The 25,312-nt window shown below is 40.4% G+C and overlaps 1 protein-coding gene across 1 annotated transcript in view; it reads left to right on the forward strand.

Moving 5' to 3' along the window:
* KANK4 (KN motif and ankyrin repeat domains 4) overlaps window positions 1-25,092 on the forward strand; it is a 53,100-nt gene extending 28,008 nt beyond the window's left edge. The window contains exons 4-10 of the mRNA XM_050961979.1: window positions 387-498; window positions 3,123-3,353; window positions 4,621-4,708; window positions 6,615-6,834; window positions 9,773-9,915; window positions 17,366-17,566; window positions 22,973-25,092. Of these exons, the coding sequence (XP_050817936.1) occupies window positions 387-498; window positions 3,123-3,353; window positions 4,621-4,708; window positions 6,615-6,834; window positions 9,773-9,915; window positions 17,366-17,566; window positions 22,973-23,074 (1,097 nt within the window). The 3' untranslated portion in view covers window positions 23,075-25,092. The remainder of the gene's footprint in view (window positions 1-386; window positions 499-3,122; window positions 3,354-4,620; window positions 4,709-6,614; window positions 6,835-9,772; window positions 9,916-17,365; window positions 17,567-22,972) is intronic.
* The last annotated feature ends 220 nt before the right edge of the window (window positions 25,093-25,312 follow it).

A 25,312-nucleotide genomic window follows, 5' to 3' on the forward strand; every position in this document is an offset into this window, starting at 1 on the left:
CATGAATTTCAGTGACAACATCAGTATCCAAAGGGCAAAAAGACCTAGTTAAGGGGTTGTAGTAGAACATTATTATACCAGTAAAGCCTACTTATATTAGGACAAGATGCAGATACTTACCAGTCATTTATAGATGTGTGTCAGATCTCCATCCTTGTTTTAATGGTGTCAGCCCAGATTTAGACTATATACAGCTGCCTCTGCAGTTCTGTAAGGTCTATAAGGTCCTTCATAAGGTATCATGTAACATAAACCTAAGATACCTAGATAAGTGTGACATAATTGTGCTTATGCTCTGTAGTTTGTTTCAGGCATACAATAAAGTTGAGACTAACAATTATGACAATATAGATACTTCCTTAATCTCTGATTTTGTATTTTGCTAGAAATCTCTCCAACCACAAGTCTTAAATCAATCATGAAAAAGAAAGGTTATGGTTTCCATGCAGGAGGTAATGGGACCAAAAAGAATCTTCAGTTTGTTGGGGTAAATGGTGGGTAAGCATCAGTTAAGAAGATAAAACTGCCTTTTCACATACAATATTATTCTCATCTCTCTCTCTCTCTCTCAGGAAATATGATTTCCCCCTCCCCACAAATCTTTAATTAAAAGGCCATTTGCAACGTCATCTCTTTTATCCCTTCTTCAATCTAATATCAATAACTTTGCAGTAAAACCTGATGGGAAAGACTGGCACATCGGCACTTTACAGCAATAATGAATGGTACTGGATTGACATCCTTGAAGAATGAAGTCCTCTGCAGACAGGTCATTTAGGGTTTGATCCAAAACCTCAGAGTCATTGGGAATCTTTCCATTAACTTCAGTGGGCCTTGCATCAAGTCTGTACTGCACAGGCTGCCACACCCTGCCATCAAAAGTGCCTCAGTATTGGCCTAAAAGAATTTCTATCTATGCCTATTCAGTCCTTGGTCTCTCTATAATGACAGCCAACAAAAGTGCCTGTCAGTGCTGTGACAGGAGTGGGCATTATGCAGACACTTGTTCACTAAGAACTGAACGGAGACCAATACATGTAATATATTTTCATTATTATCAGCTTGGAAACTCAGAGTTTGATCCAATTCCTGCTCAAGCAAATGGAGGTTCTTCAATTGATTGCAGTGGGAGACGGATGAGGCTCTACGCTAGCAGATGAGTCAGGCACTGAAAGGAAGGATAGTCCAGTTGCTGAGGCATTCACGTGGGTCCTGGGAGATCCAGGTTTAATTCTCAGCACTGGCATAGGTTTCCTTTGTGACCTTGGGCAAGTCAATTAGTCTCTCTCTGCCTCAGTTCTGCAACTGCAAAATGGGGATAGTACTTCCCTATCTCACAGGGATGTTGTGAGGATAAGTACATTAAAAGAGCCTGAGGCATTCTGATACTACATTAGCGGGGGCCCCGTAAGTATATAAGATATATAGAAATTGCAATATGGAATTTTTCACCATTACATCTAATCTAATTTGCACTGAGAAAAATCCATGACCATCATAAGAGTAAGGCATTCGTGAACTCAGCTGAATTTCTTGTGGACCAAAGTCCATACCTCTCAAGCTGGTATGAATTAACATCTTTGTTGAGAGTCTCAGCAGAGAGGTCAAGGATTGAATTGAGACAAAATGGCATTTTACCCTAGAAATGGTCTTTCTGGGCAAGGTCTGAGGCACATTGTTTGGGCAGCACGATGGAATCTTACCCCTTTGCCCCCTCTCCTGCTGATTAATTGACATCTGTTTCCAGTGTCAACACTCTGGGAACTTTCAGGAGCACTTAAAAAGAAAGTATAAGTAAGCACTCCTTTCTAAGTGAATAAAATTAATGTAGGTTGCATTTGGGCTTGCTCTAGAAGAGATATAAATTTGCCTGTATGCAAATTGCCTGTATGCAAATTGCCTGTGTGCAAATTGGGATCAATTAAAGATCAGTTACAGGGGAAAGTTGCTGCTTAAGCTGACAATCATCAAAAGCCATGCTGTTAAAAGATTTAAATCATGAAGTTATATATTTGATACGTGAATGTGTACCATTATGAATCCTTATCTAAAAGCAGTGTTATCTCATGAGCCTTATAAGTGAAGAGAATGTTGTTCTTTTCAGATATGTGCTGAAGTCTACCAACGGTTCTTAACATTGCTTCAGATTTTTTGCTTCAAACAGTAGAAATAATGGGATAATTTGTCCAAATGAACTGCAAATGGAATATGCTATAATTAAAAGTGTCCCATACATTAATAATGTCATCCTGGGCCAAGTTTTCAAAAATAGCTTGTTAAGTTGCACCCACAAAATATGTGTACAAACCAAGGAGTTCTAATTCACATCTTGCCCATAAAAACATGCCTTTTTGTGTGTGAGTGATAGCTGAGTATTATAATTATTTAAAAAAATGGATCACCCAAGGAACAGTTACAAAATGCCAATAGAAGTGACTCATTTCTTCAGCTGATTTTTACTTATGCTGAAAGATTTATATTTTCCCCTCAATGGGCATGGACTTATGCATGTGAAATTGATCCTGGGTTTCTCTCCCTGTACTTACATGTGCCGTTGTTTACCCCAGAAGATACTGCAGTTCAGTGGCTGAGATTTCGATAGCCTTGCTCATGCTGAGTGGTACCTATTTCACAAGTAGTCATAAAAAGCAATGGAACTACCTGTGGAGAAAGGTGGCACTCAGTATAAGCAACGAATCTGAGCTTCAGTCTGTGAAACATTTTGGGATCCTTTGGAGTAAAAGGCACCATATACATATAACATATTAACACCACTGCTCTTAAATTAGTCAGGGGGAATCCTCTATAGAGTGACATTCTCTATCTCTAATTTTAGCAGCAAATTGCTTTGATGGCACTCCTGTTGGCCTGGGAAACAAGAAGACTAAAACCCAGAGTTCCTGTGTTGTAGGTTTGAATCTCAAAGTTGGGGTCTGGATCTAGGGTTTTGGTTTGGCGCCAATCTTTTATTGACATATTTTTACTGTATCAAACATGCATGTCACTATGGGCCTCATCCAAGGCCCATTGGAGTCATTGGGTATCTTCAGTGGGTATTGGCACAGGCCCTATAGTTGCTGAGGGAGAAGGAAAAGTGAATAATATCTGGTGTCCTCAATTAGTTATGAAACAACATCAAGTGAAGACACCAGCTGTGAAGACAGCTCATCGGAAGGAAATTCTGACAGCGAGATGGAGAGGAAGTGTGACACTTTAGAGCACAGACAGGTGAAAGCTGCCCGTGAAAACAAACATGCCTCATCTGGAGTGTCCCAGTGCACTAGACATGAAAACAATGAGCCACAGGAACGGGAAGAAATAACAATGGCTAGCATTCAACCCAAGACTGACAGGTAATCAGATAAACAGGCTAATGCAACATATTAGCGATGTTGACTAATGAACAATGGCAAATTGTAATTTTTGGTTCCAAGTTTCAGTGGAAGACTGCAGCCACTTTGTTAGCAGGAAAGGTATTCATATGTTTTGAGAGAAAGAAGCAATATAAGTGGGTTTAAAAGAGAACTGGATAAATTCATGGAGGTTAAGTCTATTAATGGCTATTAGCCAGGATGGGTAAGGAATGGTGTCGCTAGCCTCTGTTTGTCAGAGGGTGGTGATGGAGAGCAGGAGAGAGATCACTTGATCATTACCTGTTAGGTTCACTCCCTCTGGGGCACCTGGCATTGGCCACTGTTGATAGACAGGATACTGGGCTGGATGGACCTTTGGTCTGACCCAGTACGGCCGTTCTTATGTTCTTATGACTGATTCTGAGTCATGCAGTACCTGTGTGGCTAGGTTATCATAATGATGCAGATACAGTAGAATAATAATCCTGGACCCATGGCTTTGTCTTAAGTTCTCATTTCATTAAACTTTTTAGAGAGATCTGTGCTTTTCATGGGGAAATAACTCAAACTAAAATTACTAAAACAGGGCTTTCAGTCCTTATATTTTTTTCTGCACAAAGCATGTTACAATAGCGCATTTGCCATATATGCCAATTTTCAAACCACATGCCTAGACATTAGAATATTCATATTGTGACAATCAGTGTATCAATGGGAATTTCTGTACCATACTCTGCTTTTTGTGTTTCATAAGGGGTTTTGGGCTAGAGCTATCCACGCATCATCACAACCTGTCATGTTCTACTGGTTTAGGGCCAGATGCAATGTCAATTGAAGTCAATGGAAAAACTCCCATTGATTTATGTGAGCACTTGATCAGGCTTTAAACAGCTACATATTTTCTTCAGGTTAGTACAGAATCCAAAGTTTCTCTTCTTCTAATTTTGTCCTAACAGACATTTAATTGTTACTATAGTGGATTTCCTGGAAGATCCAGGAATAAAATTGCTTTTGCATAAATTTTTGTTAAAGTGGTGATTTGTAAATATAAAAGACATTTGGTTGCCTGTGTAACATGTACAATCTATGAACACTTATGCATATGCTTAACTTTATGCCCACAATCCTATCAAAGTTAACGGAACAATATGCATAATTGTTTGTTTGCAGCATTGGGGCTAAAGATGCACCCTGCAAGTTATCTTCCCAGTTCCGGGTGCACTAGTTCTCTCTTGCAATAGATTTATAAGAGTGTTTTCCTTTTTAGATGCAAACCCTCAGAAGATTTTCTTGATGGCTGCCTGTTCTTGAGCAAACATCTTTCAGAAATAAGGACCACCAACGACAAACATTTGGTACTGGCATTTTTCAGTTGGATTTAAAATGCAACCCCCCTGTCTGTGCTACATGTAACCATCTAGAGTTTAGACCATCCAGACAATGCTTTGCAGAATTATTGTAGCAACCATGGGCAGGTTTATAAGGAGAGGTGGGTCAAGGTAACTTCTGTTGTCCAGTTTTGGTTTTGAAAGTCAAAACCAGCCCAAGGTTTGGTTTTAGATTCATCTACAGAAAAAGGGAGAAAACTTTCCAAGCTTCCTCTGTTCAATTGGGCCAGACTAAAACTGACATAAAAATTCCTTTCCCCCTTTAAATAATCTTTCCCTGCTTCTAGACTGCAAGGGGAATAAAATAACAAAAACTATGCAAGAACTCCTTCCTGGATCATGCAGCAAAGCAGTCTTCAACATTGCCAGAATACATATGGGAACTAGATTTCTCCAGCCTATGCCAGGGCAGGGCAGGGCATAGAACCAGGAGTTGTAACAGGCTTCCAGCATTCCCCCCCAAATACACACACATTCTGCTGCATTAAGCAGATCTCAATGCAAGAGAATCTGGTACTAACTTTAACAAGCAGAGCACTGGAGAAGGGGAAAATTTTGCCCAGCATCTCCTCCTCTTTCCTAGCTAAACTGAGGGAAGGGCAAAGGCAGGGCCCTAGATTTCCAGGCGGGGGGTGGGGTGAGAAGGCACACATATTCCTTGCAAAAATGTGATGACATAATCTGTAAAGAGAGCCTCAGAGAGACACAGCAAATTGACTAATTGATTGTGGGCTGGTCAGGAGAAAGACAACGATGCTTCATTAGCTTTTGCTTATTAGTAATTTTTAAGAGTGGAACGGAGAAAAGTTCTACAGGAGCGTGCCTAATGGAGACCACTGAGTACATACAAAGGCTGAATCGCTTAGAGGAGAAACATGTAGCGCTAAAGAATTTCTTCCCTACTCTAGCTGCTGTTTGATTGTTCTACACACATCGTTGAGGCCAGTACTTTGCCCCATTCTATGTTCTGCACAGGTCAGTATGGCTTCCCCTTGCTGCCCTATGCCAACACATTGCAAGTAGCAGCACTGGGGAGAAGCAGCCTCTGCAGAGCCCATCCCACCGTGGTGGGCATGCAGGGGTTGGGGAATGTGCAGAACCTTGACACAGCTCTCCCCCCACAATCATGATGGACAGCATAGCTGCACCAGATGGGAGACAAACACACTGTGCTAGGTATAGAACTGGTGCACAGTACATTCCACCCTGGAGACAGTGGGATTGAGGAGTCAGATTGTGACTGAATCACAATTTTCTTCCCAGGCAGCCTGGGCTAGTTGAGTTATGCACTTCCCCCTACATGAGACAAATAGAGAAGCTACAGTTTAGACCTGGATTTATAGAGTATTTAGGATAAAAAAATTATTATTATTTTATTATTGGAGATAGGTAAAGAAGTTGGTAAAATGTTTTAATATAGATGTTAGATTGATGACGTCATTGAAAAAAAATCACAGTTATTCTAGTTGGCCCATAAAACAGGATATAGGAGATCAGCTCAGATTTGTGTCCACTAATGTATCAATAAATATGAATGCTGCTTGAATTAAAGTCTAGTGATAACTTGTCCATGAGAAAATTTTTCCACGTATTCATATATAGAACTAGTCACTTTAGTTCCCTTAGGGTTGCCATTTTTCAATTAAAAACAAACAAACTAAAAAAGCCACTAACAAACTACCTCTATTTAAATTTTTTTTGTATTGTCTTTGCTAAAACAAACCAATAAATGTGAAGTTTTCTTTACCAGCCACAAAGTGAAAACACCACCCAGGGAACAACCCTAGGGTAGAGTAATAGTGAAGGGAACTGGCATCATCACTTTTTGAAAAAGTAAAGTCCTGAAAATGACTGTGAAATGTTGGTGTTTTAGAGACGCATCTTAAACACTGTCTGTCAAGAGTGGTTCGGAGTCTCTAGCAGGAAAACATCCAGCCCTGAGGTTGTTGCAGCTTATCTCAAAGAACTCAACGCAATTCATCCCCAGCTCCTGAAGATGATCATAAACTTGGCGGATGGAAATGGGAATACAGCTCTTCATTACAGTGTTTCCCATTCTGACTTTCTGATTGTGAAGCTTCTACTAGATACAGGTGGGAACTAAGGCTTTGTTGTTGTTTTTGTCTGGGGTGGGAGGGAAAGGTTGGTACTTGTCAATTATTTCATATAATCATGTTTAATATCTGTTTCAGATTTAAAAATCTGGTCACCATTTAAGGGCCCAAACCTGGAAAATTTACTACCCAGCATGTGGCTAATCCAGCAACATTGGAGTCAGTGGTAGTCTTTCCATTGGCTTCAGTAGGAGCTGGATTGGGCCCCTAGATTTTTAGAGATATTTAGATGCCCAAAGACGCAGATAGACAGCTAGTGGGACCTCAACAGGAGTTAAGTGCCTAGGTGCTCTTGAAAATCCCACTGGGTGTCTATCTGCATCTTCAGGCACCCGAATACATTTAAATATTTGGCCCTTGGTGCTTACTTCAGTGGGACTAATCACAGGAGTAAGCATTGTGCTCCACAGTTCATGTTTGCAGGATCGGACCCTTTGATTGTAATAGTGGCCTCTAGGTCAGCAGCAAGAACTGTGTTCTAAACTATTGAACTTTTAGCTCATACTGTAAAGAATTAAACTTCCAGCTGAGATTTTATCAGATAAAATGCAGGCACTTTTCAGACACAATAATGAAGCTTTTTTGCCTTTCTTGGTTGGCAAAACAATCTGTTAAATGTTAGGAAAATGGCATATTATCATACACATCTATAAACCCATTGTTTAACAGACTTCCAAGCAACCCTAGAATACTGAGAGAAGTTTGTTCTGCTCTTCTAGAAAATACCCCAAGGCAACTAAGCTCAAAGGGGAATATTTAAATGTTTAGGCACAGTAAATAGGAAGGCTGAGAGTATAACAGCACACACTGGAACAGTAGGAGCGATGCATTTCTTAATAGAATTAGCCTATTTTCTGTGTATAAAATGAACAGAGACTTGCCAAGTGCATAAAAGTGTCAGAATTAGAATAGTCCAAATTGCATACTGCATCTGTATTTTGATTAGCTACTGAAACATATTTACTATGAATGTTTATTCACATTTTGAAACAAATTTATCTTGAATGTATTCACACCCCAGGCTGCCAAAGTAGGATGACCAGTTAGCAAGTGTGAAATATCGGGATCACTGGTGAGGGGGATGATAAGGTCCTACGGTGTGGGTAATAGGTTCCTATATGAAACAAAACCCATAATATTGGGACATCTGGTCACCCTATGTCAAAGTGATATGGAGGAGCCAGTGTAACTCAAAATCAGACCCCAAATCTGCTTAGTTTACAGATCAAAAGAAGATTTTTCCAACGCTTGCGCTTGCAAGTTCAGCCTAAAACATCATATTAAAAGCAAGCCATGTTCTTTCAGGTCAGCACTTCATCACTAACAATCTAGATTCATCACTGGCAAGTTTCCTGAGGTTGTGCAAGCAAAGAGGGTCAGAATCCAGCTTGTTGTTCCATAGCTATATCAGCTCTGTAATGCTGACATTAGTAAAACTTGGTTATAGTAGCAACCTAAGAAGATCAGATTTAGGATGCACACTGGGTGAAATTCACTCCTCTGCTGCACTACTTAAGCCCTATTCTGAGAAATTAAATGAGTGGTTCATAGGTCTGGAACTGGCCCTCTGCACTGGGGCAAATGTCACCCATACAAAGCAATATGGCAGTGGCAGAGTGCCCTTTTGTTCAGAGTAACTTTGATGATCATAACCCAACTTAAAAATGCTTAGAAACAAAATTCCAAGTAGCTCGGAGAAATACATAACATCCAGTGACTCTGTATTTACAGCCAATTTACTCAGTCTTCAAGTCATTTGGGCCCAGATCCTCAAAGGTGATTAGGTGCTTAACTCCCATTGAAATCAATAGGATTTTAGCCATTTTTTTCACTGGGAGCAGGAGCAGTTCTTAAGTTACTCACAGACTTGCCTCAAAACACAACTCCTCTGTTAGGCCACTGATCAAGCAATTGGTCATTCCTGCCTGAATAAGAACTACTGCATCCATCTCTACAAGTAATACTTACATCTTTTCATATTTGATATTCTGCTTCTCTTTTTTATTTCTGTTTTGCTCAGTTTGCTTGTCCATGTTATCTACTGACTTTCCCTCCCCCCATCTCCACACTCTGTTTTTTCCCCTTCCACACGTGATAGTGTGGGTCTCTCCTTTTCAAGTCTAGAGTCATTTTTCTTGTCTACGGATCTTCTCAGGCTCTACTTCTGCTCTCAGTGAAGACAGTAGAAAAGCTCCCATTAATTTCATTGGGAAAATGATTGATCTCCAAGTTGCTGTATTTTCCTTTTCTATTTTTTCTGCTTTTCTTTTACTCCTCTCACTTCTGTTTTGGTGGTCACATTTTCTATAATGGCTACAATTACGTTCTTTCTTTACTCAGCTTGTCTCCTTCTAATTCACTTGTTTCACTGCTCTGCAATACCCCATCTTGATTATTTCTTCTCTTCCAGCGTTTTTCTTACTACTCTTTTATCTCTACTTTCAGTTTCTCCACTGTTTTGGGTTCCTTCTCTCTTTCCTTCAAATTCTTCCTTTCTTTCCTCCCTCTTTTCTGACCAGCTAATTTTTAACATTTTCTCTGTGATCCACATAGTTTCCATAGCTGATCCTTAGTGCACTGTTTGCCTGACTTGCATGCACCTGAAAGTGATTGCCATTGAACTCAGGGCAAAAATCAGTATCTCAAGTTGTGAGCATCAACCACTGGCTTTGCTATAGCTTCAACTTTCTAGGCCTCTCACTTTCAGATCTCAATATTAATGTGAGATCAGTTTTTTAAAAAAATGTTAAAAAGAGCAGATTCCTGTGATGATGCAACTGGCCATAAAATGCCCAAAACTTCCTCACAGGTATCCGTTATCCATCTGTAACTAGTGTAGTGTGTTTTGGCTATGTCACTCAATTCTGCACTAGCTGTAGATTTTCAGGACTTTTTCCCCCCCACCTCTCATCTTTAGGTGTTTGTGATGTGGACCATCAAAATAAAGCTGGATACACTGCAGTGATGATCACACCACTGGCATCAGCAGACAGTGACGAAGACATGGAGGTGGTCTTAAAGCTGTTGAAAGAAGGGAACGTAAACATACGGGCAAGTCAGGTACATAACGTTCATCAACAGTCCCTGTTTGTTTGTACAAGTGAACATAGACTTGAAAAGATAATGGAGCAAATAATTAAACAATTTGCAAAGAGCTAGAAGATAAGAAGGTGATAAGAAAGAGTCACCATGGATCTATCAAGAACAAATTGTGTCAAACCAACCTAATAGCTTTCTTTGACAGGGTAACAAGCCTTGTGGATAGGGGGGAACTGGTAGATATGGTATATCTTGACTTTAGTAAGGCTTTTGATACTGTCTTGCATGACCTTCTGATAAACAAACTAGGGAAATATAACCCAGAGAAAGTTACTATACAGTGGGTGCATAACTGGCTGGAAAAAACCATTCCCAGAAGGTACTTATCAGTGATTCACAGTCAAGCTGGAAGGATATATAGAGTGGGGTCTGGCAGGGATCAGTTCTAGGTCCAGTTCTGTTCAGTGTCTTCATCAATGCTTTAGATAATGGCATAGAGAGTGCACTTATAAAGTTTGCGGATAATGCCAAGCTGGGAAGGGTTGCAAGTGCTTTGGAAGATAGGATTAACATTCAAAATGATCTGGACAAACAGGAGAAATGGTCTGAAGTAAACAGGATAAAATGCAATAAGGACAAATGCAAAATACTTCGCTTAGGAAGGAACAATTTGTTGCACACTTACAAAATGGGAAATGACTGCCTAGGAAGGAGTACAGCAGAAGAGGATCTGGGGGTCATAGTGGATCACAATCTAAATATGAGTGAAAAGTGTAACACCATTGCAAAAAAAGCAAACATCATTCTGGGAGGAGTATTAGCAGTAGTCTTGTAAGCAAGCCACAAGACATAATTCTTCTGCTCTATTCTGCGCTGATCAGGCCTCAACTGGAGTATTGTGTCCAGTTTTGAGTGCCACATTTCAGGAAGGATGTGGACAAATTGGAGAAAGTCCAGAGAAGAGCAACAAAAATTATTAAAGGTCTAGAAAACATGACCTATGTGGGAAGATTGAAAAAATTGTTTGATTAATTTGGAGAAGAGATGATAGAAAGGAGACATGATAACAGTTTTCAAGTACCTAAAAGATTGTTACAAGGAGGCGGGAGAAAAATTGTTCTCCTTAACCTCAGAGGATAGGACAAGAAGCAATGGTATTAAGTAGCAGCAAGGGTTGGTTTATAAATTGCCTAGGGAGGTTGTGGAATATCCATCATTGGTTATTTTTAAGAGCAGGTTGGACAAACACCTGTCAGGGATGGTCTAGATAATACTTAGTCCCGCCATGAGTGCAGGGGACTGGACTAGATGATCTCTCAAGGTCCCTTCTGGTACTACAATTCTATGATTCTAAGTTTTTATACAGAATATATCTGTGAACTAGATGATGCATGGAAATCATAGGGATTGGTTCCCTTCCAACCCCAAACTACAGGATTAACTTGGCAAACCCATCCACAAGCCAAACCCTGCAGGGTTCATACCACCCAAATTATAATCAGAGCTGTCTGATTCCTATTGCTTACTCCCCGTGTGAGTTCAGATTGAATAAAGGAGTGAAAGATCTGGCTAAACAAGATGACTTTGAGATGTATTTATTGTGTAATTAATTAAGTCTCAGCGCATATGGGAGCTAGCTTTATAAAGATGCTGCATTTTAGAACCTTCTAGATGCTAATTCAGCCAGAGTAACTAAACATGTTTAATAATTCTCAGATAGATTTTATTTCCTTCATAACTATGTCCCCTTAAAGAGCCTTATAGGAAGAATAAATCAAGCATTACAGCATGCTTACACCATCAATCCTTAACCAGGGGGCAGGGCTAGTCAGGAAGACCAGGGCTTTAAAAAGCCCGCACCTAAGCAACCAGAGGAGCTAGTGAACATGGGAGTTTTGTGAGGGAGTTTATGGGGGAAGTGGGGTCTACATACACTTAATATTCCTTAAAAGCAGCAAAGAGTCCTGTGGCACCTTATAGACTAACAGACGTATTGGAGCATGAGCTTTCGTGGGTGAATACCCACTTCGTCGGATGCTATTGTGGTATTCACCCACGAAAGCTCATGCTCCAATACGTCTGTTAGTCTATAAGGTGCCACAGGACTCTTTGCTGCTTTTACAGATCCAGACTAACATGGCTACCCTGATACTTAACATTCCTTAAAATTCTTTAAATTTAAAGCCCAAAACACCCCCTGATAAAAACAAAACAAAACAACAAAGGAACAAGCTTCAGGAGTAAATAGAAAATGCAGGCAGAAGTCCAGCAACAGAGTGGGGCTACCCAGTTTATTGCACCCAATGCAGCATGCATGATTACCTGCCCTAAGGGAAGGATAAGGGAGAGGTCCTGGAGGCCAAATTTAGGCTGCTAGGTAAGAGATTGAAGTCCAGGACCTCCATGGTAGCATTCTCTGAAATGCTTCCAGTTCCACATGCGGGGCCAGTTAGATCGGCAGAACTGTGGGGTCTCAATATGTGGATGAGACGATGTAGGGAGGAGGGGTTTTGATTTATTAGTAACTGGGGAAACTTGTGGGAAAGGGGGAGCCTATACAGGAAGGATGGGCTCCACCTAAACCAAAATGGAACCAGATTCCTGGCACTTAAAATTAAAAAGGTCATAGAGCAATTTTTAAACTAAGGGCTGGGGAAAAGCTGACAGGTGCAGAGGAGCACGTGGTTCGGACATTCCTTAGGGGAGGGTCTATAAATGGAGATTCCCTATGTCCTAATAAGGAGGAGAAGAAGGAAGATGATAAAATACATGTAAGATCTGATGAGAAACAGTCAAAAGAAAAAAAGGTCCATTCAATTACCTCATGTTATGGCAGACAACTAAAAAGTGACAAGTTTTTAAAGTGCTTATATACCGTTGCCAGAAGTCTAAATAATAAGATGGGTGAACTAGAGTGCCTCGTATTAAATGAGGATATTGATATAATAGGCATTACAGAAACTTGATGGAATGAGGATAATCCATGGAACACAGTAATACAAGGGAACAAAATATATTAGAAGGATAGAACAGGTTGTGCTGGTGGAGGAGTGGCACTATATGTGAAAGAAAGCATAGAATCAAATGAAGTAAAAATCTTAAATGAACCAAACTCTATGGATAGTAATTCCATGCTTGAATAATAAGAATACAGCAATAGGGATATATTATAGACTGCCTGACCAGTATGATGATAGTGTCTGTGAAATACTCAGGGTGATTAGAGAGGCTATTAAAATAAAAAACTCAATAATAATGCGGGATTTCAACTATCCCCGTACTGACTGGGTACATATCACCTCAGGAAGAGATGCAGAGATAAAGTTTCTTGACATCTTAAATGACTGCTTCTAGGAGCACCTAGTTCTGTAACCCACAAGAGGAGAGGCAATTCTTGATTTAGTCCTAAGTGGAGCACAGGATCAGATCCAAGAGGTGAACATAGCTGGACTGCTTGGTAATAGTGACCACAATATCATTAAATTTAACATCCCTGTGGTGGGGAAAACATCACAGTGGCCCAACACTGTAGCATTTAATTTCTGAAAAGGGAGCTACACAAAAATGAGGAGGTTAGTTAAACAGAAATTAAAAGGTACAGCGCCAAAAGTAAAATCCCTGCAAGCTGCATGGAAACTTTTTAAAGACACCGTAATAGAGGTTCAACTTAAATGTATACCCCAAATTAAAAAACATAGTAAGAGAACCAAAAAAGAGCCACCATGGCTAAACAACAAATTAAAAGAAGCAGTGAGAGGCAAAAAAAGGCATCCTTTAAAAAGTGGAAGTTAAATCCCAGTGAGGAAACTAGAAAGGAGCGTAAACTCTGGCAAATGAAGTGTAAAAATATAATTAGGAAGGCCAAAAAAGAATTTGAAGAACAGCTAGCCAAAGACTAAAAAAGTAACAGCAAAAATTTTTTTAAGTACATGAGAAGCAGGAAGCCTGCTAAACAACCAGTCGGGCCACTGATGATTGAGATGCTAAAGGAGCACTCAAGGAAGATAAGGCTATTGCGAAGAAACTAAATGAATTCTTTACATCGGTCTTCACAGCTGAGGATGTGAGGGAGATTCCTGAACCTGAGCCATTCTTTTTAGGTAACAAATCTGAGGAACTGTCCCAAATTGAGGTGTCATTAGAGGAGGTTTTGGAACAAATTGATAAACTAAACAGTAATAAGTCACCAGGACCAGATGGTATTCACCCAAGAATTCTGAAGGAACTCAAATGTGAAATTGCAGGACTACTAACTGTCATCTGTAACCTATTATTTAAATCAGCTTCTGTACCAAATGACTGGAAGATAGCTAATGTGACGCCAATTTTTAAAAAGGGCTCCAGAAGTGACCCTAGCAATTACAGGCCAGTAAACATGACTTCAGTATAGGGCAGACTGGTTGAAACTATAGTGAAGAACAAAATTCTCAGACACATAGATGAACATAATTTGTTGGGGAATAGTCAACATAGTTTTTTTAAAAGGAAATCATGCCTCACCAATCTACTAGAATTCTTTGAGGGAGTCAACAAGCATGTGGACAAGGGGGATCCAGTGGATATAGTGTATTTAGATTTTCAGAAAGCCTTTGACAAGGTCCCTCACCAAAGGCTCTTAAGCAAAGTAAGCAGTCATGGGATAAGAGGGAAGATTCTCTCATGGATTGGTAACTGGTTAAAAGATAGGAAACAAAGAGGAGGTAAATAGTGGTGTCCCACAGGGACCTGTACTGGGCCCAGTCCTATTCAACCTATTCATAAATGATCCGGAAAAAAGGGTAAACAGTGAGGTGGCAAAACTTGCAGATGATACAAAACTACTCAAGATAATTAAGACTGCGAAGAGCTACAAAAGGATCTCTCAAAACTGGGTGACTGGGCAACAAAATGGCAAATGAAATTAAATGTTGATAAATGTAAAGTAATGCACTTTGGAAAACATAATCCCAACTATACATCTAAAATGATGGGATCTAAATTAGCTGTTACCACTCAAGAAAGAGATCTTGGAGTCATTGTGGATAGTTCTCAGAAAACATCCACTCAATGTGCAGCGGCAGTCAAAAAAGTGAACAGAATGTTGGGAATCATTAAGAAAGGGATAGATAATAAGATAGAAAATATCATATTGCCTCTATATAAATCCATGGTACACCCACATCTTGAATACTGTGTTCAGAGGTAGTCACCCCATTTTAAAAAAGATGCATTTGACTTGGAAAAGGTTCAGAAAAGGGCAACAAAAATTATTAGGGGTATGGAACGGCTGCTGTCTGAGGAGAGCTTAATAAGACTGGGACTTTTCAGCTTGGAAAAGAGACAGCTAAAGGGGGATATGATAGAGGTCTGTAAAATCATGACTGGGGTGGAGAAAGTAAATAAGGAAGTGTTATTTACTCCTTCTCGTAACAGAAGAACTAGGAGCCACCAAATGAAATTAATAGGTAGCAGGTTTAAAACAAACAAAAGGAAGTATTTTTTCCACACAACGCATAGTCCACTTGTGGAGGATGTTGTGAAGGCCAAGACTATAACAGGGTTCAAAAAAGAACTAGATAAATTCATTGAGAATAGGTCCATCAATGGCTATGAGCCAGGATGGGCAGGGATGGTATCCCTAGCCTCTGTTTGCCAGAAGGTGGGAATGGGCGACAGGGAAAGGATCAGTTGTTGGTTACCTGTTCTGTTCATTCCCTCTGGAGCACCTGGCATTGGCCACTGTTGGAAGACAGGATACTGGTCTAGATGGACCTTTGGTGTGACCCAGTGTGGCCGTTCTTATGTTCATGAAATTGAGAAGCAAGATTATGTGTGTTAGTGTGTGTATTGTATTGAAGTTGCCAGTTTAGAGAGTAAAAGCAGCGTATTCAGCCTGACTGTGCAATCCACTGTGACAAATTAAACCTTCTGGACTTTGCCTGTCCCAGTGCTGCTTCTTAATCCATGCTTTTATATCCAAGTATCAATCAATTAATCAGTTGCTAATTAAAGTACTTGAAGGAAAACTCAGAGGGCTTGATCCTTCTCTATCCTGAGCATCCGCCACATGCAGCTAAATGCCCTCAGCTGCCATTGGGTGGCAGTTGAGATGCAGAACTTTGCAGATGCAAACATTCGCTTTTTCTGACTCCCATCTGCTTGCTAAACTGCTCGCTTTTTCTGACTCCCATCTGCTTGGTTAAAATCTGAAATAAGAGTCTCAGAAATGAAGGTGAATTAAATTAACCTAAAAAAAAAAACAGAATGTGAACCTTTATGTGGAGGCACAATTGTTCAGGGGCGAACTATCAGGACACCACAGAATAATTATTTTTGAGACAATATCACCACACATGATTATTTAGTCATGATTGTGTAAACTTTTCTGGGCCTGATTCTGGTTTACACTAAGGTTCCTTGACACTACTCTGGCATTTTTGTTCTTTTCGCTTTGGCAGTGTAAAGGCAGTGCTAGTGTGGTTATAAGTGTAATTCTAAGGACCTTCGTGTAAAGGGCAACCAGGCCCTTTTCACTTTAGGTTTCACTTGTTTACTTCACCGTTACAAACAGTGATCGCTTTATATTTACACTGACAATAAAAACAAAAGAAATGGCCAGTTTGGCCAGGGCCAGATTTCAAGGGACTTTCGACACACTACAGTGCTCAAGTCATGGTGAGAGCTCCCACTGTAATTTGCTTCCAAATTTCATCCCTCAGACAAAATGATGCCGAGCAGGCTACTGTAAATGTGTATCACCTCTGACTACAAGACAGAACTGGAACTGCATATCATAAGCCCTATGCAGCTACTAGCTAATGCAAGGGTATCCAACGCAGTGCCTGCTGGTGCCATGGCACCCGCGAGGGCATCTAAATGCGCCCGCGTCCTGGCCGGCGGTGGAGCATCTGCCGAAATGCCGCCGAATTTCTGTGGCATTTCGGCGATGCCGCCTCTTGATAACGCCGCTTGCCACTGACAAGCAGCGTCATCAAGAGGCATTGCCCCTGAATTTTTGCGGTATTTCGGCGACAACGCCTCCTGATGACGCCGCTTTCTGCCAACAAGTGAAGTCATCGAGAGGTGTCGCCGCTGAAATGCCACAGAAATTCAGCAGCATTTCGACGAATGCTCCACTGCCGCCACGGTCCTTCGTCTGGCGCCTGCCAGACGAAAAGGTTGGGGACCACTGAGCTATGGATAATCTCCTATAGGCTATAGCTCCAATAACAGGGCCTTTGCTTTTGGAGCACACAGATCAGATATGAGTTTTAGTCTTACTGTCACAGTGACGTTCTGAGGAGCCATGACACAGAGAAGAGTCAACCCTGAAGTTATAACTGGCCACAGATTTGTTACAGCATCTGCTGTAGGGCGACCTGTGTTCCAAGCAAGACTGCTATGCTATTTGAATGCTTAAGATTGTGTAAATAAAGTTATATTTCTTTGATGGGTATGTCATTGTGTTTGGTCTGTCTTGCAATATTCCTAGGGAGGCCGGACTGCCTTAATATTAGGTGTCAGCCATGACAGGGGAGATATGGTGAAAGCCTTGTTGTCTTGCAAGGCTGACATAAACCAGCAGGATGATAATGGAACATCAGCACTGATGGTTGCCTGTCAGCATGGCAATGTTGAGATCGTGAAGCTTCTTCTGGCTCACCCTGGTTGTAACACTACATTAATGGACAAGGTAAGGGAAACAGGTGGTTGCAGCATGTACTGTAAAAAAATATACATATTCAGACAGTCACTGCAAGGAGGCAATTAGTGAATGTTTAAAGAAACCATATGGCTTTCTTGCCTTAGAACTGGAGCAGACACTAGACACCTCCTGGAAACTAAAGTTTCTCCCTTATCAAACATATTAATGAGTGGGCTTTGGCTCTGTGCCTTGCCTGTCTCACAGATAAAGGGGACTGGATCAGTTTAAGGATCTGGAGGATGAGTAACCCAAGTTTTAACTCCATTTTCAATTCCAAGCCAAACTGCACAATTGCATGCTTAACAGACAAGCTACTGCCTTCATAGATCACCTCTGAAGAATCCCCAAATGTACTAACTACAGTTGTACTCCAGCATTGGTAGGAGGTCACTTCCATTAAGCAAACAAAACCTTTTCTCAGTTTATTGAGCATTCGCTTAGGACAGGGGTCACTGTACAATACAGTGAACATGTAAGTACAACACTACTGAACTACAGCAGTATCCTGTGCTGGAGTTTTGGTATATGAAAGAGCATGACAGAGAGAGAGAGAGAGAGAGAGAATGATTCCAACATAGGCCTTTATCTCTTTAAAATACCATAATAAGTAACACCTGGGGTGCGTGCATGCAGCATGGAGCTCAAGATGTTTCCTATTTTGTACGTGTTCAGTACGCCTGGATACAGCCCTTTGCATTTGTGGATTACAGACAACAAGCAGGTTACAAACGATAATACGTGCCCCATTGGCATATACCAGATAATTAGAAGTGTAAAAACATCTTGAAAATAATGAGGAAGATTCACTCTGGCTTAGAGCTTTATTCCAGCATTATGATGCACTGCTCAAACCACAGAAAAATATGTTAATAGACCACAGCTTCATTATAACCATATAGTTTTATGTAAAAACCTGGCACATAATCAAATGTCCAGTTCTCCACTTGACAGGGCCTTTGAAAGAACTGCACCTATCAGAATCAACTAATTGAGTGTACCCACCATTTAACTACAGGAGGTCACAACTGAAAAATTCACTTCCTTCCTCAGAATGCTGACTTGCCATTTGTAACAGCCAATGAGAGAGCTTTCCTTTTGTAAAGTTCCAGCCCCCACACACCCCTAGTCTCCTCAGTGACTTCAAATCCAACATCAGGTGATCCATTGCTTGGTTACAAACTCACCTAGTTGAACTGGTTCCTCAGGCTGCAGCTAGGTCATTGTCTTAGGGTGCATGTATTTGAATGGGAGACCATCTAAGTAAATGACCCTGGATTGTTAAGCTTCTGCTAGCTGCAAGAATTTCTCATGATGCCTCCCTGGAAGTCTTAGCAGAAGATGGAGGGTAAAAGGCAAAAGTGTAGGCAATCAAAATGGCACTCACAAAACAAAATGAAGTTTGTAATCTGATATAGGAACATACAGTAGGGTGACCAGATAGCAAATGTGAAAAATCGGGACGGGGGTGGGGGTAATAGGTGCCTATATAAGAAAAAGCTCCAAAAATCAGCACTGTCCCTATAAAATTGGGACATCTGGTCACCCTAACATACAGACATGCAGTAGTCCCTCAGTCTTCCATGATGCACCACAGTCAGGGACTCCCATGTTGCACCACTTCTCCTCTCCATGCAGGTAGACTGTTATTTATCATGGGAGGTGTAGTCCATCCAAGAAGCCCAGCCAACAGGAGAATTGGAGCTTGAATCACTTGAACTACAAGTTCCATAAGGCATCAGAGCAGCATTTTCAAATAAAAATATTTCAGTTGTCGGCCAGAATATTTTGGTGGTCAAATTTCTGCCCAAAATGAACACTTCCCATGAAAAAAACTCTACTTTTTTGATCAGCTCTAATATTTAGGCATTATGGCCTGATTCTTTTTGGCCCTGAGTACTCACAATTCCTATTGAAATCAATGGGTGGGTGTTGAGTACCTCTGAATGATCTTCTCAGCTCCAGCGGAAAGAACCCTTGCATTATGATCATGTCAAACATCACAACGGGGAAATATTTATGCACAGCACACCTACAGACACAAAGAGGTACATTTTAAATAAAGAATAGGTTACACCTTGCTTTTTTAGAGGTGAAATATTCAGCTGAGGTTTTGAACCAACAGAATGCATTGCTGCTGCAGAGTGGTTGCAGTTCTAACTGCCTGATGTGCACCTGCAGCCAAGTTAGAGGTACAAATACACAGATTACTCTTGTGGGTGCAAAAATATGGGTACAAATTTTGTAGGTGCAAGTTGCACCCATAAAAGGGAAGTCAACCTTGTTGAAAAATTTGCTCAAGATGTATTAATATATAGGGTGAAACCCTGCTCAACTGAAGTCAATGGGAGTTTTTCCATTAATCCCTTAAATAGGCTAGCATGTAGCATGCCATTCAGTACGAATGTCCAGACAGCAGTCACCAAGACAAGAAATGATTCCTCTGTTTTGAAAAACACCTCAGGGCCTAGTTCTGCCCTTTGGATATACAGATTTAAATGACTGAGTGTTGCACCAGTGTATCTGAACAGCAGAAGTGAGCTCTTAGGATCTTGTCAAGAGAGAGTCTTGTAACAAAAGCCCTATCAGCGCTATAAATCAAATTGTCCAAGTCCTCTCTTTTCACCCACTCACAGGTTGGATAGATCATCTAACTGGAAAGGAAACTACTGCCTTGGCAAAGATCACATTAGCACATTTTAAAATCTCATTTCAGCCTTGGAGTATAGTCTTCAGTAGCTGCACAGTATGTGAATCACTATCTTATTTAGTTAAGGAAGATTTGAGAACCCCCTTGAGCGAATAACTGGCAGTTAATTCCAGGACAGAAATTGTTATTTACAGCTTGTGTACATCATAATCTCACCTGGACATCCGGCACTGTGAAAACCACTGAAACAACAGGAGAGGAAATTTTCATAGAATAAAGAAGACCATTTGAGACAATAACTTAGCTTCCTCCATGCCCATGGAATCAAGACGATTATAGATTTGTATCTGCTTCTTTCCCTCTGTTTAACTAATTAGACAGCAGATTGTGCTAGTGAGGGTTAAAGATGTGCTGCACTATAACGTTACTTGAAGGTTTTAATCTGAAAGGTGACTGAAAGGTCACCTGCTGAAGACCCCAAATCAATCTAAATCCATCACAAGGTTTCTCTTTTGTACCAGGTGCCTTGCTATCATATTTCCCATGTGAAACAAAGAAGCATTGCTTATCTATTTACAGCTTTCGGTACTGTGACAAGGACTGAACAATGTTATTTATATAAACACAATTAAATGTTTAATGGCCAGACCAGTTGCAAGCTGGCAGCACACCACACTGCCAACTAACTGATGATGTTTCTGAGGAATTATATACAGTGGCTCTAAGTTGAAATTTTTCAGTAGTTGTATGCATTGGTTTTGTTCATGTGCAAGGACGTGGATCATGCACTGTCTCTTCAACAACCACTGTTGATTATCCAGGATGAATTTCACAGCCTTCATTACCAGAGAGCAGCATTGTTTCAAGATGATGCCAGAGGAGGATGAAAGAACAAACAGGAACATATGGGCAGGGCTAGCTATCTGAGATTAGAACAGTAGACTGATCTATGTATCAGTCTGTGTCTGCACAGTCAGTGGCAATACACATATACACTCAAATGGAGACAAATACAAGCACACTAAATAAACAGCATTTTTTCTTAATTTAGACATTATTTAATGGGGAATAGTCATTGCTAACAGCACCCAAAATTGGACAAGATACTACCACGATGAATTCATTAGAAACAGACTAACTAGAACTAGTACACTGGCAAAAACTGTCTTATGCTGATAAATCAAGTTGACCAACTTCAGGACGGAGAGCCCAGTGTCATGACTATAAGCTGAACACCAAATATAATGTCTTTTGTTTAATTTAAACATATACAAGTGCAGATTGTTATAATCTCTCTCCACAACTCATCTTAATTTTGGATAGTCAGAGTTTCAGAGTGATAGCCATCTTAGTCTGTATCATCAAAAATGAAAACAACAAGGAGTACTAGTGGCACCTTAGAGACTAACAAATTTATTTGGGCATAAGCTTTCGTGGGCTAAAACCCATTTTACCAGACGCATGGAGTGGAAAATACAGTAGGAGATATATATAGCAGTACATGAGAAGATGAGAGTTGCCTTACCAAGTGGGGGGATCGAGATAAGTAGTTAAAGTGGGCTATTATCAACAGGACAAAAAAAATCACTTTTGTAGTGGTAATCAGAGTGCCTCATTTCAAACAGTTGACAAGAAGGTGTGACTCATCCACTCCCAGCCTTTATTCAGGCCTAATTTGATGGTATCCAGTTTGCAAATTAATTCCAGTTCTGCAGTTTCTCATTGGAGTCTGTTTTTGAAGTTTTTTTGTTGAAGAATTGCTACTTTTCAGTCTGTTACTTAGTGTCCAGGGAGGCTGAAGTGTTCTCCAACTGGTTTTTGAATGTTATAATTCTTGACGTCTGATTTGTGGTCCATTTATTCGTTTGCGTAGAGACTGTCTGGTTTGGCCAATGTACATAGCAGCTGATCTGGTAACTAAGATTGGCAGCCTGCTAAATACTGTGATCAGAGACTATGTTCAGATTCACACACATCTCCTTACAGTCGATGCTTTTCTCAGGAAGACTGACAAAAGGGGGAAACATCTGGTGTTTGAATAGTATTTTCTCCTTCCTCGGAAGCATCAGGGATGATGACGTCTGGAGATGGGACATTGGGCAGGGAGGGCCAGGACTCTGAGAAGGCTCCAAGCATTCTCTCTCTCTCAGGTGCCCAGGCTGGCTGGTTCTTGCTCACATGCTCAGGGCCTAACTGATCACCATATATGGGGTCAGGAAGGAATTTTCCCCAGGTCAGATTGGTAGTCACCATGGTTTTATTTTATGCCTTCTATTGCTACATATGGGTATGGGTCGCTTGCCAGGATTATCTGAGTATAGCTCATTGAATCATTTCTCTGTCATTGCTGGGCCCTTGAGCACTTGTCCCCTTCAGTCCCTCCTACTCTCTGCCTGTGGCACATAACAGTCTGGTAGCCTGTGAACTGTAATGCTTTGGTCTCATTTTAGTTGTTGGGTTTAGTGTGTGAGTGCTGGGTGGTATTGGTGGCCTGTGACATACAGGAGGCCAAACTAGATTATCTAGTGATCCTTCTGGCCTTGGACTATATGACTCTATGAAGGATTAGGCCATTTTGACGTCATGGGCAATTTTGTCACTGTAATGCATGGAACCCTTTTTCCCATTAGTAGAACTGGCACATGCAATTCTCCACATTCAACAGACATTAATCCTTAGCTGTCCAGTAAGATTTTTATTTGAAAGATTTGCATAGTAAATTCATTTTCTTTTTTTTCCCCATGTAGAGTGGTAATTCTGCTCTGTCTGTCGCTCTGAAATCTGCCCACATGGAAATTGCAGAGCTTCTCCAAGCCCACATAGAGCAGAGCCGGTCTTTGGCTAAATAAAGGAAATGGAAAATAGTATTTGTCAGAACGGGGACTGGATAACAAAAGGTTCATTCTTTTAACAACTCTGCTTCCAATTTAGATGGAAATGATTGTAGCTGATACTGCTGATTTCTATACTTACTGAGGGAGTGAACTATGTCAACTATTTGCATACGTTCCTAATATATAATTCTCCTCATTAAGCCTGCTTTTATAGTCCTAACCTATGCATAGTGACTCAAATACTGTTTCAGAGAGTTAGATTATTGTATTGCCTTTTATTAACACATTTGATCTTGATCTTAGAACTGAATTCCACTATCTACCCCTCACAGCGTAATTTTGTCATGTTGGTGAACAAAAAACAAATGCACATTAGAAAAGCAATACTTACTTTTTTGTAATTTTAGATAATAGTGTTCTTTTTAATCAACTATTTAAAATGTCTCATTTAACTTGCTAGTTTGCATCTTACTGTTTATTATTACACCTTCTGTATGTACAAGCAGGCAATGCTTACTCAATATATATAGCAGTAAATACAAGTCAGGTGGATTATGTAAAAATATCAAATCCTATTTATGTGTGGTCATGTGCTCAGAAGCAGAATTAAAATTAGTGCTTTAGGAAAATATTTGAGTGTGCCGGATCCAAACACACAGACATTGTTTTTCTTGTATTCAAAATTACCATATGGTTCTCATTTTTCCTAATTAAATTTGACTGAAGCAAGAACCGTGGCCCACCAGCACATACTGTATATCATTTATAGGATGCTGAGGTACAATTGTGATGTATCAGGTTATCTCAATACAGTACAGGAGACAAATTACTTGATTATAGCATAAACCTTCTCTGCAAGGATGGGTTAATACTGCCTGAAAGGTTGTATATTTAAATTCATAGAACCACTTCTGATGATAATAGGCTCCACCCAGAAAGTGCCCTTTGGCAAAACATCTGTTCTTCAGTCTTCCAGCATGCTAAACTTTTAGAACCCCCCAAACTGGGCAGATTTAAATCTGTGCAGTAATTTAGCTGCCAGATTTTTCCTGTGTAGTCTGAGTGACCTGCCACCATCAGAGAAGCTAGGGCTCCTCCTTGAAGTATACAGCCCTTTGGGCCCTGGTGGGAATCCAGCAATGTCTGCAGTGCATATATCAGGCAGATCTTTCCTACATTCGAGTGGCCCAAGCGCAGCAATTACAGACCACTCTGCCTTCCTCTTTCAAAGCAGGTACGGTAGGTCCTTCCTCTGTGAAAGTCACAGCCAAAGGGTCCCATCCTGCAGGGTACTGAGAACATCCTGTGAGATACCGAGCATTTTCAACTCCCACTGAATTCAGCATCTCGCTGGAATTACTCAGCACTTAGCAGAATGGGGTCATAAATCCCTATCCCTGCATACATCTTTCCATTCTCATTAAGACCAAAAATTAACAAGCCTTGATGTTACATTTTTTCCATTGGAAGAGTCTTTCCATTGACTTCAGTGGGCCTGGGATCAGGCCCTGATTTTGCACAGCTGTTCAAGTTGTGTGCAGCATGAAGTCAGTGAGACTGGATCCAGTAGCACTTACTACAAATAACATGTACTGTTTTTCTAACGTCCGCGTGTTTATTTCTAAACAAAACCTAATCCTGATTTAACTTTTTTGGTTTATTTGTAAGTCACATTATAGCATATTAAATCTCGTTTGAATCACCCCGTCCTCTTCCCTTGCATTTGCAATGCATATAGAAATCATTTCCAAGACTAATAGCGTGATCCCATTGTCCTCATTCGAACAAAACTCTCAATGGCTTAGGTGGACGTTTTGTTGAAGGAAGGAAAAGAGGATCCTGTCCTTTGTTCTTTTTCATTATTCAGATGTTTTCACATTGAAATTTACTGTATAATTCTCTTTATTTCTTTCATGGTTCTTAATCAAAAGCAATCTGTAGGGTCATTATCCCATACATTTGTCTCTCATTTTACTGTTTCTCAAAATGAATTTATCTCCTTTATGTGTGAATAAAAGTCAGATTTGAATTTACCTGCATTTGTTCTTATACCTATTTTCCTTCTCCATTTCTGGGACAGAAAATTAGATCACACGTTTTACTAGTGAACTAGTTCTCTTGATGGTAAATGGGGGTGCAGTTACGGTGAAATCGCCCATTGCCTCACCACGCATTGCAGTCAATGGAAAAATTCTTCTTGACTCCAGTGGGAGCTGAATCCGACCCATGTTTAATAAAGTACAAGGGGGCCTT

Source organism: Gopherus flavomarginatus, chromosome 7 (assembly GCF_025201925.1).
Source record: "Gopherus flavomarginatus isolate rGopFla2 chromosome 7, rGopFla2.mat.asm, whole genome shotgun sequence".
NCBI lineage: Eukaryota > Metazoa > Chordata > Testudines > Testudinidae > Gopherus > Gopherus flavomarginatus.